Source organism: Castor canadensis, chromosome 4 (assembly GCF_047511655.1).
Source record: "Castor canadensis chromosome 4, mCasCan1.hap1v2, whole genome shotgun sequence".
NCBI classification, from domain to species: domain Eukaryota; kingdom Metazoa; phylum Chordata; class Mammalia; order Rodentia; family Castoridae; genus Castor; species Castor canadensis.
The window spans coordinates 28,289,823-28,308,281 of NC_133389.1; the positions used below are offsets into that span (position 1 = coordinate 28,289,823).

The 18,459-nt window shown below is 36.3% G+C and overlaps 1 protein-coding gene across 6 annotated transcripts in view; it reads left to right on the forward strand.

Moving 5' to 3' along the window:
- Smad2 (SMAD family member 2) overlaps positions 1-18,459 on the forward strand; it is an 85,353-nt gene that overhangs the window by 23,330 nt on the left and 43,564 nt on the right. For all 6 annotated transcript variants that reach the window (XM_074069862.1, XM_074069860.1, XM_074069864.1 and 3 more), the window contains exon 2: positions 8,131-8,419. In XM_074069862.1, the coding sequence (XP_073925963.1) occupies positions 8,184-8,419 (236 nt within the window). In that variant the 5' untranslated portion in view covers positions 8,131-8,183. The remainder of the gene's footprint in view (positions 1-8,130; positions 8,420-18,459) is intronic.

Here is an 18,459-nt window from a genome sequence, read left to right on the forward strand (position 1 = left end):
GCCACTTGAACCACTCTACCAAGTATTTTGAGATACAGAGCAAGACATTCCTAGCTTTCTGAACTATGGGAAAATTCTTTACAGCCCAACTGCCAGTTCCTAGATCATTATCAAGCTGTGTTGCTTCCCAAATCCTGCCTATGCTTTTTGTGAGGAATGTGGTGACTTTGTACTACAAATATCTTCTCAAGGTTTTTGCAGTTCTGTGCTTCCCCAGTCTTGGTAGTTCCATGTCCAGTCTATCTGAGTGGAAGCTTCTCTTCCCATCTCTACTGTCCCACCCTCACCTTTGGCAGCCAAATGTCTGGAGTCTCTTAGATTGATTTTTTTCACCTATCCTGCGTGTCCTACCTCTCTGTTCAAAAGGCAGATTCCTTGCATTTTCTGGTGACCTTATATTTTTAGGGGATCTCCCTAAGCTTCCTAGTGCCTTTCCCCAACCTTTGGCATTGTTTGGCAAGCACTTGATGGAGACCACTGGGGATGAATGGTTGGGTGGATGCAGTTTGCTCCGTGATATCCTTGGATGTCATGTCAATGTACATGTTGCTATTAAAATATATTGAAATTCATTTACTTGGTTCCCCTTACCCTCATCTATGGCAAAATTATTGCTCTTTAGTCAATCTGTGAGAAAGGAGACCATTTGTGGGTCTCACTTCTATCAAGGCCCAACACTTCTAGCATTTAGTTCCACTCAGGTTTCTTTGCATTCTTAGTTGTTTGGTGGTTCAGAGAAACCATGCTTTTGTGACTCATGTGGCTGGTTTTGCTTGTTACAATGAAAGTAATGGTCTTCTGTGACTTTCTCTACATTCTGATCAGAAGTAGTACTACTATGGAATACTTTTTAATAATATAGTCTCTGATATATGTCTGATAAAATTCTGTTCCTTTACCTAGTTGACTTTCTATAGTATCTCTTAGAACTAGATTTCTAAATCTTTTCCCATTCTTCTCAAATCTGAATTCTTCAGTTCTGAATTGGAGAAAATTTACCATTGAAATGAATGAGGGAAATTTTCTGGGTAGGATACAATAGTTCTTGGTTCTTCAAGACTCACTAAAGTAACTAGGAAAGCCAGGTAATTTGGAAAATTTACAAAGTTGGGAAACTGGAAGCAAAAATGATTAAAGAAAATAAAATTTGGAAAGGCTGAGCCTGGGACTTGAGTGCGAATGAGAAATGTTAGGGGCTGTTAAGCACATAAACACAAATAAAACCCTCTCAGTGTATTTGCTAAATTCCATAGCCCATCTGAGTAGAAGAGATGAATTAAAATCCCAGAAAAGGAGATTGAGATTCCTTCTTGTCCTGTGGCCCTGGGATAAAGATTCACCAGGGTGGACCTTGAGAACAATAAGCAAGAGTTGTAAAGCCCTTCAGGAAGTGATGAATACACACCAATGATTTTCATACCCTCATTTTCTTTACCTCTAGACATCTACCAAATTCTCAAATTGCCTAGGCTAAGAGGCTAAGAGAGCTAAATCAAAAATTTTAACAGCAAAATAATGCTGTGATATCTGGGGAGTGAGAAGATAAGGACCTGCTGTCCGTTCACATGAAAGCTCTGCAGAACCTCCTACCACAGTGACAGGCCAGAGGTAGTCTTGTTCCCAACTAAACTGAAACCTAGCAGTGTTCTATGACTCTAGCATTGTAGAGGAGCAGTAGCAATATGTACATGAGACTGTAACAAGTGAAGGATGGGTAAGGAAGTGTCTAGGGTTGACACTAATAAATGAAGAATATATACCAAGAGCATAGAGAAAAAAGTTGAATAATATATGATAAATTCAAAAGGCAAGAAATAAGAAAAGGGCACTGTAAAATAGGCAGACAACCAAATTAGTAATTACATTAAATTCAAGTGGGCTAAATATTCCAATAAATGGCAAAAATTGTCATACTGAACAAGTACTAATGCCCCAACTGTTTGCTTTTTACAAGAGACCTACCTTCAATTATAAGTACCCAGGAAAGTTGAGAAAAAGTGGTGGGAAAATATATACCATCAAAATGCTACCTAAAAGAAGTTGTAACTATTTTACAGAATAATGAGAGTGATCTACCAGAAAGTTCCTATAATTTTCAATCTACCTAGTCACAGTTTGAACATCTATAAACCATTTTTTTGATTTTGCAGAATAGACAAATACATGTTTTTGTGAGAGCCTTGAGTTATTTCTCAAAAGCTGATAGAACAGAAACTGGGCATACATGCATGTAATCCAAAATACTTGTGAGACTGTGGTAGGTGGATGAGATTCAAGGCCTGCCCTAAGCAAAAGTCTGAGAACCCTATCTGAAAAACCAACTCAAAATACAAAAAGGCTGGGGGAACATGGCTCAAGTAGTAGAGTGTTTGGAGACCCTGAGTTCAGTCCCCAGCACTGCCAATTTTTTCTTTAAAGAAGATAAAACAGGCCTATGTACATCATAGTTCACACATAATCTAATTGTCACACATAAAATGTTGAAACAGTTAATGATGGAAATCACATTCTTTTTCTCCGTACATGGAAATAGTACAGACTTGACCTTATGCTGGGCTATAAACAGAACCCTAACAAGTTTCACTAGATTTCAATAATTGAGTATGTTATTTGCCTACATCATAATAAATAGAAACCAATAACCAAAGATAACTGGAAATGTCCAACTACCTACAAATTCAATATTATAAATAACTTGTGCTCAAGAAGTCATGATGGAAATTAGAGGATGTGTTGAATTGGTTGAAAATGAAGATGCACTATAATGAACTGGAATGCTGTTAAAGTATAATGTTAGGATGAAATGTTTAGCCTTAAATTTACACATTAGCAATGAAACAGCTTTTTTAAACATGTAGAAAAAGAACAGCAAATCAAACCTAAAGACAGTAGAAGTAAAAGTAAAATGAAGATGAGCAGAAATTTGTGCATATAAAACAATCCTTCCATAAAAATTAATAAAGCTAAAAAATGTTCTTTGAAAAAAATTAGTGTAACTGATAACTAAGTAGCAGCATTGGTTAAAAGGGCAAGGAAAAGCCAGGGAGTATGTATATGATGAGAGAACTAAATTTACCTATATCAAGAGTGAAAAGTGTACATCTACAGTTCCTATGGTCACTAAACAGTAAGAGGAATTTATGAATAATAGTATCAGTTTGGGATGAAGAGAGAAAAGCAAAAATGAAGTAGTTGGAGCTAGATCAGTCAATAGGAGGCACTGTGTTGCTGCTACCGAGTACCTTGAATGGTGACTAGCCTGAGTTGAGTAGTCCTGTAGGTGTGAAATGCTCAGCAGGTTTTATGTTTGTGAATAGTTTAGCTGAGAAAGGAGTTGGAGCTAAGTGCATCACTCTTACCTTGTCTAGTGAATACATGTCTTACACAGCTAGATTTGTTGGTTGTAGAAAGAACTTAAGTGTTAATGGTAGTTCTTCTTAGGGCTCCACATGAGCTCTGAGCAATGTATAATGCAGTATATTGTCACGATTAAGAACTTGTCCTCTGATACCATGCTGTTTGATTCAAATCCTAGCACTGGCACTTTGTGATCTTGATGGGTTAACTGTCAGTTGTGCTATGCATGCAGGATACCTTTCTCTCCCCGATCACCTGCTGCTTCTCTCTAATACCTCTTTTACCTGTGCTCCTTTCCCCTCTGAACTTAACTCCCTGAACTCTCTCTGTATTCTGTTACTACTGTTAGGTCTTCAGATCTTTGTTTCTAACTGCTTATTGAACACATCTATTCTGGAAGTTTCATAGGTACATTAAATTTATATTGACTAAAATAACACATTCTTCCAGTACTTCATGATTTGTTCAGTTGTGTTTTTATTTAACTAGTAGTTAAAGTAATAATCTGTAATTCATAACTTTTCCTTCGTCTTAGCGAAATTCTGTCATCCTATCTTCCCTGTAGCTATTCTTTCCTTCTGTGTGTTACCATTCTCTCTGTCCTTACAAATTTCACTTCCTCCACCATCCTCCTGTGCCAATCCTTTTTCTTCACTAAATGAAGCAGAGGAAAGAAAAGCATAAGTTCTAAAGGGACTAAGAGAATAGGAGAAAGGTTACCCATAATTTGGAATGTGAATTATAGAACGTGTCAGCTGACATAGCAATACCAGAAAAGATGAAGTCTGAAGTTTTTAACGACTATAGTAGAGAAAACAGGGCAGAAAATATTCAGAGAAATGCTAAGATTCTCAGGACTCTTAAGATCCACCAAGTGCTTATAACAACAGATGAAAAAAAAGAAAAAGAGGTACACATCTAGTTACAACATTATGAAAATTTACATCTATAGATAATGTGAAAGTATTAAAAGTTTGTGGAGAAAGCTGGGTTGCCATGCTTAATACCTGTAATCCTGGCTACTTGGGAGGCTGATAGCCAGAGAATTCTGGTTTGAGGCCAGCCCTGGAAAAAGATTAGCGAGACCCCATCTCAACCAATGCCTGGGCACAGTGGTGTGTGCCTGTCATCCCAAGCTACATGGGAGACTGAGATCTGAAGATTGTGGGTTTCATCCAGCCCAGGCAAAACAGTTTGCAAGACCCCATCTCAATGGAAAAAAAACTGGTAACAGTGGTGCAAGCCTGTCTTTCTAGCTAAGGTGGAAAGTATAAAATTGGAGGATTGTGGTCCAGGCCAGTCTGGGTGAAAATCAAGACCCTATCTCCAAAATAACCAAAACAAAAAGGGCTGAAGGTGTGGCTCAAGAGGTAGAGCCCTTGGCCAACAAGGGTGAAGCCCCAGTACTCACCTCCCCGCTGCCTCACACCTTGGCAAAAAAGAAAGTTTCAAGAGAGAAAAAAATTTTAACTCTCAAAAGATAAGGAATAGAAATTAGGTTGGATTTATCAGCATGGATAGTGGATGCTAGAAATCCAATGGGCCACACTTTCCAAATTCTGTGTGAACTGATAAGGACCACACGAAATAATTAGTGAAAAAAAATCAAGATACAAAATAGAATGTAATATGCTACTTTTATGTAGGAATAAGGTATGAGAATGTAGGTAGGCATACATACATACATACATACATACATATGTATATATATGTATACACCCATTGTTATATATAAAATAGCACTGGGTAGACAAGCTAATAGCCATAAAAATAGTTCCTGTGAGGGAGAGAAGGAAATAAGGTGAGTAAACAGATAGAGATGCGACATCCCTGAATAGCATATACCTTGTTATATAGTTTGACTTTGAAATCCTGTAAATGTTTTCCTATTCAATGTAAAATTTAACAAAAATGAAAATCCTTAAAAATGTAGGATATTTAGAAATGAGTGGATCTAATTATATCTCAAGTTAGTGACATTTCTACAAAGAAAACAGTTATTTCAGGTGTCTTTACAGCATAGTATTTTGATTGCTCATTGTTAGTAGATAGAGCTATAAAGAAATCCTAAACTTCATTCAGCAGCCTTAGTTTTAGAAATAATGTAGATATTATCTGAAGCTAAGATAATGCAAAGAAGTGACCATACGTATTATTACACCACCAAGATTTTCAGTGTTAGAGAAAAGGAAGCAAGAATAAATCATAGACTTTCTACTGCATTGAATGGTGACCTCCCCACCCCCGGCCAAAAAAAAAAAAAAAAGGTCATGTTTTAATCTCTAGAGTCTGTGAATGAATTTATTTGGAAAAGGCATTTTTGCAGATGTAATTAAGTTAAGGATTTTGAGATGAGCTTGTTCTGGGTTATGTTGGTGGGCCCTAAATCCAGTGACAAGTGCCTTTATAAAGGACACACAGAGAAGGTGATGCATAGATGGAGATGAAGATTGGCTACAAGCCAAGGGAAACCAAGGAATGCTGGGTGGCCGCCAAGAGCTAGAAGGGGCAAAACCGTATGCCCTAGTGCTTCCAGAGGGAGTGTGGCTCTGCCAATCCCCCAAATTCTTGAAATTTAAAATGAAAGACCTAAGCATTTAATCTGATTTAGCTTAAAAGAACTATGTTTTAGGATAAACACATAGCCCTAGTTAGTGAGGGAAAGTTCTTTGTAAGAAATATAGCTAATAAATGTGGATGGAATAGAATTAGAAAGCAGCCCTAACAATAGATTCAGGCAGTGATCATTAATGGGTGAAATTGAATGACAGGATGGTGGAGGAAGTTTGTAGTGCATAAACTCATGCCCTATGATCAGCAGCTGGTTAGTTTTAGCACTGTTTGCGCAAACAAGCATTGTGGGCCTATGGATGTATCATGTTATTGAACTACACAGGATCATGCCACCACAAGGAAAATGAACAATTTGAGAATTTTAAGACTCTCTCCCCCACCCCCAGCCAGAACAACTGGAAAAAAATGGAACAGGGACTACTGAAGGCCTGTGTAGATTTTGTTGATACTGGGGTTTAAACTCATGGCCTTCTCTTTGCTAGGCAGGTGCTCTACCATTTGAGTCACACTCCAGCCCTAAAATGAAATGTTTTGAACCAGCCAGCAAATGTGAGGTTTTAGATGATTCCAGTCTATGAAAGAAAGTCTCTTGTGTTTTTAATAGCTGGACCCTGAATTATTCAGAGATGTAGTAACAGTATGTGGAATTTGCTTTTTTGTTTTAAGAAAAATTATGATAGAGTCACATTTTAATCACTAATAAGTGGGGGAAGCAATGCTACTTGAAAAATAGCACTATGTAAAAATGATTTCCAACATAGTCATCTTAGAGGTTTCTTAAGTATCTTAACTTTCATACATCTTTCTCATTCATATGCGTTCCATTGAAAAAACAGATTGAATGTACCAGCAAAGAAATACAGGAGCTGTAAGCTGAGTGTGATGATGCACATATGTAATCCAAGCTACTCTGGAGGTATAGGCAGGAGGATTCAGGAGTTCAAATTCTAGGCTAGCTTGGGCAAAGGTAGTAGCGAAATCTATCTCAAAAAACAAAATAAAAACAAAAGGGCTGGGGGTGTGGCTCAATAGACAGGAAACCCTGCATTCATTTCCCAGTACCAAGGAGAAATAAAAGAATAAAAAAGAAATAGTGCTGCAGGTCAGAATATTATTAGTTCACTTTGGAGTGGGAGCATACAAGCTTCAGGGCGCCAGAGCTCCATGAGTAAGAGGGCCGGTTGATTTCTTATGTGGATGACTGGAAAATTTAATTGGAGGACTGTTAGAAACTGGGAAGAATTTGTGGTAGGTGCATAAAAAGCTAAACAGATGAAAAAATGAGGCAGTTAATTCTGGGGAGTACAAAAGGTTGTATAAAAGAAACATGCTTGCATAGTAGTTTAATACTTGACTCATTTAGGAACAATATTATATATACTGAGGAACTATATATATATATATATAAATAAATATTATTACATTTGGGAAGTGATTATTTTTACTATAGGAAGAAGGAAAGTAATCGATGGAAGTACTATAGGAAGAAGGAAAGTAATCGATGGAAGAGAACTAAATCCTCATTTTTATCCAAAAAAAGCAATAGATATTACCTATACTTTATATTTCAAGGGTTACCAGCATAAGCCTATGCACATTGTTACTTAAATAAAAAGTGTATATTAAGAAAGAAGAAGCTGGATTAAACAGCTTCTCAAGAGCAGGTGAAAGTGAACCAATTCTTTTCACCCCAGACTGGCTTTTCTTTCTTTATCCTGTGGTATATTTTACACTTGATGTATTTTCTCTTATACCTTTAGATTTTGGTTTGTGATACTTAGTCACGAACATTTAAAACATTAGAGAGAGTTGGTTTTGTAGATTTTCAATTTTTGTTAACTCTGAGAATAGATTGAAGTACTAAAAATGACAAAAACTTGCCTTTCATGAGTAATCATTGATACTATTAAGAGTAGCAGTCAATGACAGTGATAAAATTGTTCAAAGCCTTCAACTTTACATGCAAAGTTATGTTTGCCCAAGACTTAAGTCCTTGTGATATTGTCTTGGTTTTAGAAGGGTTTTTTACCAAAATGAGTGAAAACAACATTTTCACGGGTGGAGAAGAGAACTTGAGAAAATCTTGTGAAAGTAACAATTTGAATTTCTCGTTTTCTGGTGTGCTTTCTATAATACATTGAAATCATTGCTTGATTTTCAAGTTCCGTGTTTAAATTAACCTTTCAATATCTTTTCTAGGGTAGATTCACAAGCCTGTTTCTGTAGTGTGGATTGCCGCCTTTGGTAAGATTATGTCGTCCATCTTGCCGTTCACTCCGCCAGTGGTGAAGAGACTGCTGGGATGGAAGAAGTCAGCTGGTGGGTCTGGAGGAGCAGGCGGAGGAGAACAGAATGGACAGGAAGAAAAGTGGTGTGAGAAAGCAGTGAAGAGTCTGGTGAAGAAGCTAAAGAAAACAGGACGATTAGATGAGCTCGAGAAAGCCATCACCACTCAAAATTGTAATACTAAATGTGTTACCATACCAAGGTAAGTGTGCTAGACCCAACGTTTGATGATCCTGCCATTGAAAATTGTTTACTGGAACCTGAAGGAAAGTTAGTGAATCCTTGCTACTTTTAAGGCACTTGTGAATAATGATTTAAAATATGACTGCTTAGCCTGTCATATTTATTTTATCTTGCTTGTTAAATCTTATTTTACAAATCATTTTCTTGAGCAGTGAGAAGGTTTAGTCAAGCAAAATATAAACTACTGAAATGTTGTAAGTTTTATCTTCATTGCTTAGATTTGTATGCTATCCTTGTTATTGTGGTTGGGTGGGATATGAATAAAGATTCTAAACTCTACCAAGTAGAGACTGACAGTTTTATCCTCCCTTGGTCAAAACTTCAGTCAGTAAGTAGTTAAAGGAAGCTGCTGACTTAATGAATCTTACATAGTTTTTGCTTGAGTTGCAGCATTACTTCCAAGAGTCACCTTCTTAAATGTTGAATGTAATAATCGAACCTATTTCAAAGACTGACCTCTTACATTAGAAGGGCCTGTTACTTAAGAGGTTGAAATTTTGAGTGTAAATTTAATCATTTACAGATTAGTACACTGTTAGAAGTGTGTGGCAGGTGGCTTTTAAATATGTTCCAATACTTTCTGTGTACATTACAAGTTTTTTTTTTAAGTGTCAAATATAGAATTCTCTAAAATAATTGTTTGCAATGTCATATGTGTGGGCTAGCATACAGCATGCAAAACTGTTCTACTTGAGTTGTTTCCAGTGAGCTTTGAGAAATACACTCCTTCCTGATGCTTGTAGATAATAGAACTCAGTAACACCAGCCTGTCTACTTGCAAGTACTCAAGGACACTATTTCCTGCCTTGTTTTGTAGACTAAGTTTTGCATCATGTACATCTTAAATAAGTCACCTTACTTAGTTTATGCTTTTGCTTATGAATGCTTTTGGAGTGCTTGCGGTGTATAAGGCACTGTTTCCAGACACTTGAGGATACAGTGATGCACAGTATGCACAGTTCTTGTACTCCTGAGGGGTAGATGCACTCTAAACAAGTGAAGAGATTAACGCAAATTGAGGTGGCAATGCTTGCAAAAGAGACAGTGGCGCAGCAATATGATAGAGAATACCCAAGGGATGGAGGAGGCTGCTTTGGCTTGGAGTGTGTGTGGTGCTTGAGTTGAGCTCTGAGGAGCAGCAGCTAGTTGAGCAGTAGTCTTCTAGACAGAGGAAAGAGCTAGAATAAAGACTCTGGGGGTGGGACATTGTTTCTCATGTTGGAGTACTTAAAAGGAGGAGGAGGAGAAAACTTGGAAGGAGTCTGTTCATGCAGAGCATGATGAGTGGTGGGAGTTTGAATGTTGGTCTACATAAAACAGGAAGCAAATAAGGATTTTTTTTTTAATGAATAATACTCCCATTTAAAAAAAAAAGGATTTAAGAAATTTACATTTTAGCAAGACCATTCTAGCTAATGGAGACAATTGCTGGGGGGGGGTGGAAGGTGGCACATGAGTGTGTGTGTGTTTATATGTGTCTCAAAGGAGATGGAAGCAGGGACATCAGGTTGTGACAGGTGTCTAAATGTGAGGTGATGGAGGCTGACTGAGTGGTGTGCCTATGCTAGCATGCAAAATGAATGGACTTGGATGTGTTTTGGAAGTAGAGCTCACAGAACTTGCTGGTGAACTGACTAAGAATAAGTCAAGCTTTATTTGTTAATTTCTCTTGTATAGGTGGCATTTCAGTTTAGTAAACATTTATTAAATGCTCACTACATGGCCCATGTGCTTTTCCTCACTGGAATTTGTTCTTGAGTTGCTTGCTTTTTCTTGAAAGGGAGATAAACTTTAAAAAGTAATTTTATAAGATGTGGTATGCCCAGGGAGTTCTGTCCCAAGGAGGCTTAGGGAAGCTTAATTCTGGGGCAGTCTTGGTGCCTGACTTGAGTCTCTGGTATAGGGGAGGAATTAATCAGGAGAACTGTTTCAAGAACAGCATTATAGTGTGGAGGCTGGGGGTGATCAGGTGTCCTTAGAGTTACAGTGAGGAGCAGGAGATGTCAGACATTCTAAAGGTAGAAGGGACTCAGTAGGCTGTGTTAGGGGCTTCACACTTAACTTGAGTGTGATTGGGGTGTCTGGAGTCATTGAAAAGTCTTCGGTGCAGAAGGCCCAGAAGGCAGCTTGAGGAAAGCATGCTCTGGCCAGCATGAGGAAATGGAGTCTAAGGCTGTCTAGAGTGGAAGTAAACAGACCAGTGGGCATCAGCTCATCAAAGGGAGCACGGTGGTACAGGCAAGGGTGGAGCATGGTCCACACTGCATCACCCAGGGCTTCCTTGCCATTGCAGTGAGGTGCTCCATGGAGATGCTGCAGAGTGCAGCTCTTTCAGGAGCTGCAGCCAGTAGTGCGGTCTGATGGTTGCAAGTGATCCATGTGGGACTGGGGAGGTCACATTTTCAAAAATAAAAATGAGCTTCTCAATACTAGTTTGATGCCACATGTATTATAACTTTTTGTAGTAGAAAAATTATGTCACATTTATTAATTTCTTAATTACTAAATATCCTTAAACAAAAACAATTTTAGTTGAAATTCAATCAACTCTTATTTATGTAGTATAAAAAAGGGAGTGGAAATGGAAAAGGTGTGTTAGGGATAAATATAATTCTGTAGTTTAAATACAGTTATTTAAAATGTCATACAAAATGACTTCAATGTAAGCTTTCATTTAAGCTCTTTTACTTGCAAGTAACTAATAAGATGCCTACCTTCAGAGTTTACAAACCTAAAAATACAAAGGAGTTCACTTGATAAAGAACATGCTGATTTTTTAAAATGGGGGGTGTTTATAGCTAAAATATCTACTTTGTTGACTTTTAGCTGTCAACTCCTTTGTATCTTGTGTTCCACTGATACTAGAGTGTAATTAAGGTTAGGGAAGAAACAGTCTTGGCTTTATGTCCCTTCTACTCCCCTCACCTAATTAATTTTGCTGCCTTTGAAGGTTTGGAAGCTGTAGAGATACATATCACTACTGTTTCCTTCCTACCATTGTGTGTAGTGACACAAAATTCAGGGTAGAACTTTTCTTAGTAAGCTGCTGTGTGCTAAATAATAGAAAGTTCCATGAAGTTTTTCTCTCTCAACATTTTTAAAACTGAGGAAAGGGAGACAACTCAGTCATAAAATCAGAATGGCAACTGAGACTTAGTAAAGAATCAGACATAAGAAAAATGGCTTTCAATACATATTAGCTACAATAAAGCAAGATGGAACTTGGTAGGGATAAAGTTCTATAAAATTAAAAGCAAGTTACTATGGGATCTAAGATGGTAGTTTTGTGATCGTCACTATATATCCATGTTTAGGAATGCAGAGTTTGTTTTATTACCATATTATAGTTGTACAGTGGATACATTGTGACATTTATGTAAGTGCTTATAATATATCTTAGATTTACCCCCTCCATCTTTCTCCTTTATCTGTCCTCCCACCTCTTTTAGAGCAATTTCAACAGGTTTCATTATTCTATTTTCATACATAAATATGAACTATTTCAGCCTATTTGCTCTCCTTCACCCTTTCCTTATGCCCTTCCAATTTGTTTTTATAAGTGTTAAGGGCTTGTAAGGACTTTTCTAAGGTGGTGCTTTGACCATACAATCACATTTTTAAAAATCTTTCATCCTAAGGAAATAATTAATAATACAGTAAAAAGCTTCTCATATTCTTGCAGTATTTTTTATAGTAGCAAAAAGATTATAAAGAAACCAATCCTGACCCTTAGTTTCCTTACCTCTAATAATAAAACTTACTCAACTTATTTGAACCACAGTTGAACAAGAATAGTAAAAGAAAAATATCTGTCAATCTCACTCATAGATGTAAAAGTTATAAGTATCAAAAACTATAATTCAGTGGTTTATTTAAAAAAAAAACAGACAAACATGACAAGATAAAGTTTATTGCAACCATTCAAAGATTATTCAGCTACGGAAAATCTAGTAGTATATCACATATTTAGATTTAAGAATATAATGATTACTTTGATGACTGTAGAAAGAGCTTTTTGTTAGGTTTACTATTCATGTTACCAAACCAGAAATTGTTTGTTTGATAAATCATATATCTAAACATGTTATGCTTAATCGTGACAACTTTTTAGGGAGAAATACACCAAATTAATAGTGGTTATTTATGGATGACCTAAAAAAGAAATGTCCTATATTTTCTCTAACATTTATCTATAAAAGTATCTGTTAAAGTATCTGTAAAATAAGGGCTGGGATGTAGCTTGGTGGTACAGCGCTTGCCTAGCATGCTCAAGGCCCTGGGTTCGATCCCAGCACCAAAAAAGAAAAAAGACAAAAAAAAAAAAAAAGTATCTGTAAAATAAAAAATATGTTTTTATAACCAGCACAGAATTTTTTAACAGTTTAATTCTTACGTACTTATTATAAAGCTATTTCGTTTTTGTGTTCTTTGAAGTCATATTTTCTGTTAAAAGGCAATTCTGGGTTGGGTGTAGTGGTGCATGTGTTTAATCCCACCTCTTGGAGGCTGAGGTAGAATTGTGAATTTGAGGCCAGCCTGGACTACAATAGTGAGACCCTGTCTCAAAAAAAAGCGTTGTGTCTTCAAAATACATATATTCATGACTTTCTGTTTTTGGTGGTAATGAGGTTTGAACTGAGGGCCTCATGCTGATAGGCAGGTGCTCTACTACTTGAGCCATTCCACCAACTTACCACTTTTTGCCTTCTTCAGAAAGTCTGTTACTTAAAAGCATAAAACAGTATATCATATGTCTGCATGATTGAAAAGTCTACATCAGGTTATTAAACTGATGTGTGTGTGTGTGTGTGTGTGTGTGTGTGTGTTTTGCAGAGTCCCAGGTCTTTGAACATGCTGCCAAGCTCAGATTATATAGGGGAAAGAAAAGTCTCCCTCCTATCCGTATTTTATTGTCACCCAGTTTTCCTCAGTGACATCGTATTACAGGTGTCTTGATAAGTTTGCTTTTAATGCTATCATTGACATTGGGATTTTGTTTTACAGTAGAGTAATTAACTTTATGTGGATGCTAATTTTTCTTTCTAACCTTATATTTATATTTTCTTACTTGTCCGGATAAACAATAGTAGTTAAAGAGGTCTTTTTGAACCCAAGCTATCGTATTCTTCATTTCTTAACAGTGCATTTTCTTTATTTCAGAAGAAGTTAATCTCTTCCTCTCATTCATGGATAGGGGAGAGAGAGAGAGAGAGAGAGAGAGAGAGAGAGTGTGTGTGTGTGTGTATAGAATAGCCTATTTTTGAGTCAGCTTCCTCAGTATTGATGAGTAGATCCTGGGAATCCACTGACTCTGCTGTTAACACCTGTGAAAGGGAGTGGTTCTATATGATATGAATACTTTACAGTATAACATCTAAGTCCATTAAAATCACGTTAGATTGTAGGCTATCAAGCACTGTAGCCATAAATGTAATTTATTTGAGCTATTTACAGAAACTCAGTTTCTTCATTTTCCTTTTATTTTTCCCAAGAGAATGGACACTTAATTGTAGACAAATTGTATATTCTACCTCACATAGAAAAAATTTCTGCTGGGTAACATGGTTATACATAATTGAGTTTATTCAGATGTAAAACATTTAATTGCAAAGTCAATTAGAGCAAGAAACCTTTTATAAATGCAAATTAGGACTTTGAGGTTATGAGTAAATAGATACTTTCCTCAACCTTGACATCCAATTTGTGCATTCTGTGTGCTCTGTTTTATAAGTATTTCTGATGAGGTCAAGGGTCCTGTGAAATAGACTTCAAAAGGCACTTTGCAAGACACTTGTTTTTTATCTGGTGCCTGCATTTACAGTTGTTAGGTTTTTGAGGGGACTCTGCTACAGGACTCTGGTACTCAAAGCCTTTGTGTATATGATACATTCTTATTATTCACCTTATCAAGGAAAACACCTACCTGCCCTAGGACCTTGTCCTTTTATAAAATTGCTGAATTACACCCAGATTGAACAATTCCTGTAATTTTCATTTTTAACACTTGGTGCAAAAAAGCAACATCTTTACTTTTCTTGTCCCAGTAATCTAATATATTGGATTCAGGGAAGAGACTCAATTTAGCTAAAATAATAATCACAGCCATTTTTTTGTTCCTCATTGTCTTTGATCTGTTTCCAGCCTTAATTGGAACTGTTCCACTGCCCACACCATTCCTTTGTGACTATAACTACATTCTGGGAGGATCATAATTACTCAGGACAACATTTAGCCATACTATTTTACTCTTTCCCCTTTCTGTCTTTTAGTAGAATGCCTCCAGGCCTATGTGGTTCCCACTGACAACACAAGTAAACATTCTTGCATTCAAGGTACCTGAAATAGTACCACAGTGGACTATGGAGAGGTAATATTAAAATGCCAGCATAGTATATCCTACAATATTACTTTAAATCTTTTCTTGTACTTGGCCTAAAATTAGCATGCCTTTTTTTGCCCTTATCAGTTTTAGTTTTTTTCATGTACATTGTAGACTTCTACAAAAAATTTATTCATTTTGTCTATTTTCCTGAATTTAAAAAAATAAAACGTACTTTAAACTCTGTCTGCTAACTTTTACCTGGATCATCTATTGGTCTGCTTCTGTTACTGTCTGTTCATTCTTTTATCACTTGCATTTTCCTGCCTCTTCACATGTCACGTAAGTTTGATCATGTGCCATGTGCATACAGTATATAAAATCCACATATGAAAGAAGGACAGATGCTGAAGTGGTGCTTTTTCAAGAGTGTTTGATTTACCTATGTCAAATCTATAGAGAATTAATCTAATCAGGATTGAACTGGGTTAAGACTGAATTACATTTTAATTTGACTTATACCTTTCTGCAAGTAGCACTGTTCTGGGATTTTGATTGAAAACCTTGCAGACTGTTACCTAACCTCAAAGGCTGTAGGAAGTTCTCTTTTACCCTTTCATACCTTGTTTAGTCTCACTTTTAAATTTTGAGGAGAGAGACTCATAATTGTCAACAGTTCTTTTTCTGTGTTCCTTTTCTTAGTAGGATTTCTTTCCCAGACCAATCCTGATCCTCAGCCTGTACCTAGAATCTGCAAATTATCCCAAGGGAGGAAATGGCAGTTGTCAGCTCACCTGGACTCACCCCTCAGGCTGACCGTTTGAGACACACCCTCAGCCTCACCTGGAAAGTGTTCTATTTTTTCAGTTTTTGTTCATCTGGATCTCATTGCTTTGATAGCTCTCCATTGTCTTTAAATACATTTTTGTCTTCTTTCTATATGTTGGAATAGGAATATTCACCAGCTGTGACCTGCTTTTATCTTAGCTGGAGATGGAACTGTAAGTTAATAGTAAAATGGAAGTCTGCTAGTACTGATTCAAAAACCCAAATCTGAATGCAGGTAATGTGGCTCAAGTGGTAGAACAAGTACAAATCCCTGAGTTCAATCCCCAGTACCACAAAAAAGAGAAAAGAAAAGAAAAAGAGGAGAAAAGCAGTTTGACAAGAGGTTGTTGGAGGTCAGTGATGGTGGGGAGAGTTCATCTGGTCCAGCTTGTTTCAGGTGTTGTCTGCATCCTCCTTTTGGAAATTGAGTGGTTGCTAGGGCAAGGGGAATATATGAGAATAGAGGGATGTTACATGTGTCTGCAAGAAATCTGTGCCATTTTAACAAAATAGGAATACTTTTTTCCTTAACCTATAATGTTTATAATATTTAATCATGACAGCCTGTTAAGTTATCCAGGGATGCTTTATTTTCAAGAGACTATTTTATTGTAACTACTTTAACTAGGATTTTCTTCAGTTGCCATCATTTTTCCTCTTGTAAATATTGAGTTAGTCTTTATTCTCAAAATCCAGCATTTGCTTTTAGCTTTGCCTTTGGGTTATTCTAGGAAACACTATGAAATGGCAGGTCTGAGACTCAGGAAATTGTGTTCATTAACAATGCTTAAATTAGATCAGAAATGTGTAAGAAGATTTATGATTAAATTTATCACCCCAGCCTTTTTTCTCTTAAAACATTGCTTACCTTTATGCCTTTGTGTATAGGCGAGAGGATATAATTTTTCCTAAGTTTGCTGGGTCGGTGGGAAATGGGGCTGGTGAAGGAAGGTTTTGTTTTGTTTTTTTTTAAATGTTGAGAATGGTAGGAAAGTCCACCCTGATATGGAATGAAAATTTATTATGAAAAAAATGATTTAGGTAACTTAAAATGGGTCTCCATAGCTTTTATATGATGATTTATGTAATTTGCATAAACAGATGTAAATAACAGGTTAGTCTATGTATATTACCTAAACATTTTAGCCTCTGCATGTGAAAGCTTTTTGTCACCTTCAGAGTGCTATATGTATGTGAGTTGATTTTTATCTTGTGGGTTGCTAACTTAAAAAACAAATCATTGTTACTGTATAAAAACATTTTTTACAACCAAATTCAAGCATTAATAAAAGTATGACTTAAAAATTTGACTTGTACAACATTCCATTCTCTATAGCTGTTCTTGTCTTTGATACATATTCCAGATTTTTAGGCTTTCAGTTTAAGAGATTAGAATGACATTTACTTGAACATCCTTATAGAATTTCTCATCATTTAGAATACTAGTGTTTGTTAAGAACTATATGTGAAAATAAATTTAGAAAATGCACAAGCTATATTATTGAAGTAAATGTCTTTGAGTCTTGTTTTAGTGTTAGCTCTATTTTTTAAGTAAAAAGTTTCTATTTTTAAAAGGGCTTGGAATAGTCCAACAACCCATTTTTAGACTTGGTCTTTAAATCTTTTCAATGGTAGGAATATTTTATGTTCCTGGGAGATATTTTATTATTTTTCAAAGGCATTAGAAACATCTAAGCAGGATCTCAGGTAGTTTTTATTATTATTATTGGTTTTTTTTTGGTAGTATAGCAGTTTGAACTCAGATCCTTGTACTTGCTTGGCAAGCTGTACTGCTTGAGCCACATCTCTAGCTCTCAGGTAGTATTTTTAACATAACACTTAAAGATAGAATTGAAAAATACTCGGAAAGCTTTTTCAGTTATCCTCTGGTTTTTCCTTTTGCTTCTAAAAGGGGCTATACCAAATCAAGGAACTGTATGAGTACCTGGCAAAGATGGCACTGAAAGAAGAACATTTGTTATGAACAAAGATGGAAAATTTTTGAGTTGCACTCTAGTGACATACGAAAAGGAGAATACATCATGATTGAGCAGGGTTTATTTCAGCAATGGAAAATTAATTTATAACTTTTTCTTTTGATGGTACTAGGGTTTGAACTCAGGGCCTTACACTTGCTAGGCAACCACTGGACCACCTGAGTCATGCATGATCAGTTTATAACTTTAAAAATTAATCACTGTAGGCTAAGTGTAGTAGCTTATGCCTGTAATCCCAGCTACGTAACTAAAGCAAAAAGTTCTGGAGGTGCTCAAGTGGTAGAGTGCTTGCTTAGCAAGTGTGTAACCTGGAGATCAATCCCTAATACTGCCACATAAGTAGGTAGATAAGTAAGTAAGTAAGTAAGTAAATAAAAATGGGATTAACTGGGACTAAGAAAGGGGAAAAATTGTAAGATCACCTCACTTGACCAAAAACGTGACAAAATTCATAATTCATTCATGATAAACATACCCAGCATATGAGAAGTACAGATTTCCTTGATCTGATTAAGGGCATCTTAAAAACAAATAAATAAATACCAAATAGCTAAGAATGTACTAAATCATAGAATATCTGTGTTTCCATAAGATCAGTAACTAGACCAGGATATCTGTTCTTAGGTCTTCATTTTATTATTTCAGTGGAGGATGATCTAAGAAAATAAAATACAGAAAACCTAAAGGTATGAAAGAATGGATCAAAGTTCTTTCCATTTGTAGGTAACATAATTATTTGTGTAGGAAATCCTAAGGAATCTGTAAATACAGCCACTAGAACAAATGAGTAAACTTAGCAAGGCCATAGTTTACAGGTACAATGTCTGAAAGTCAATACCATTTTTATCAATACTA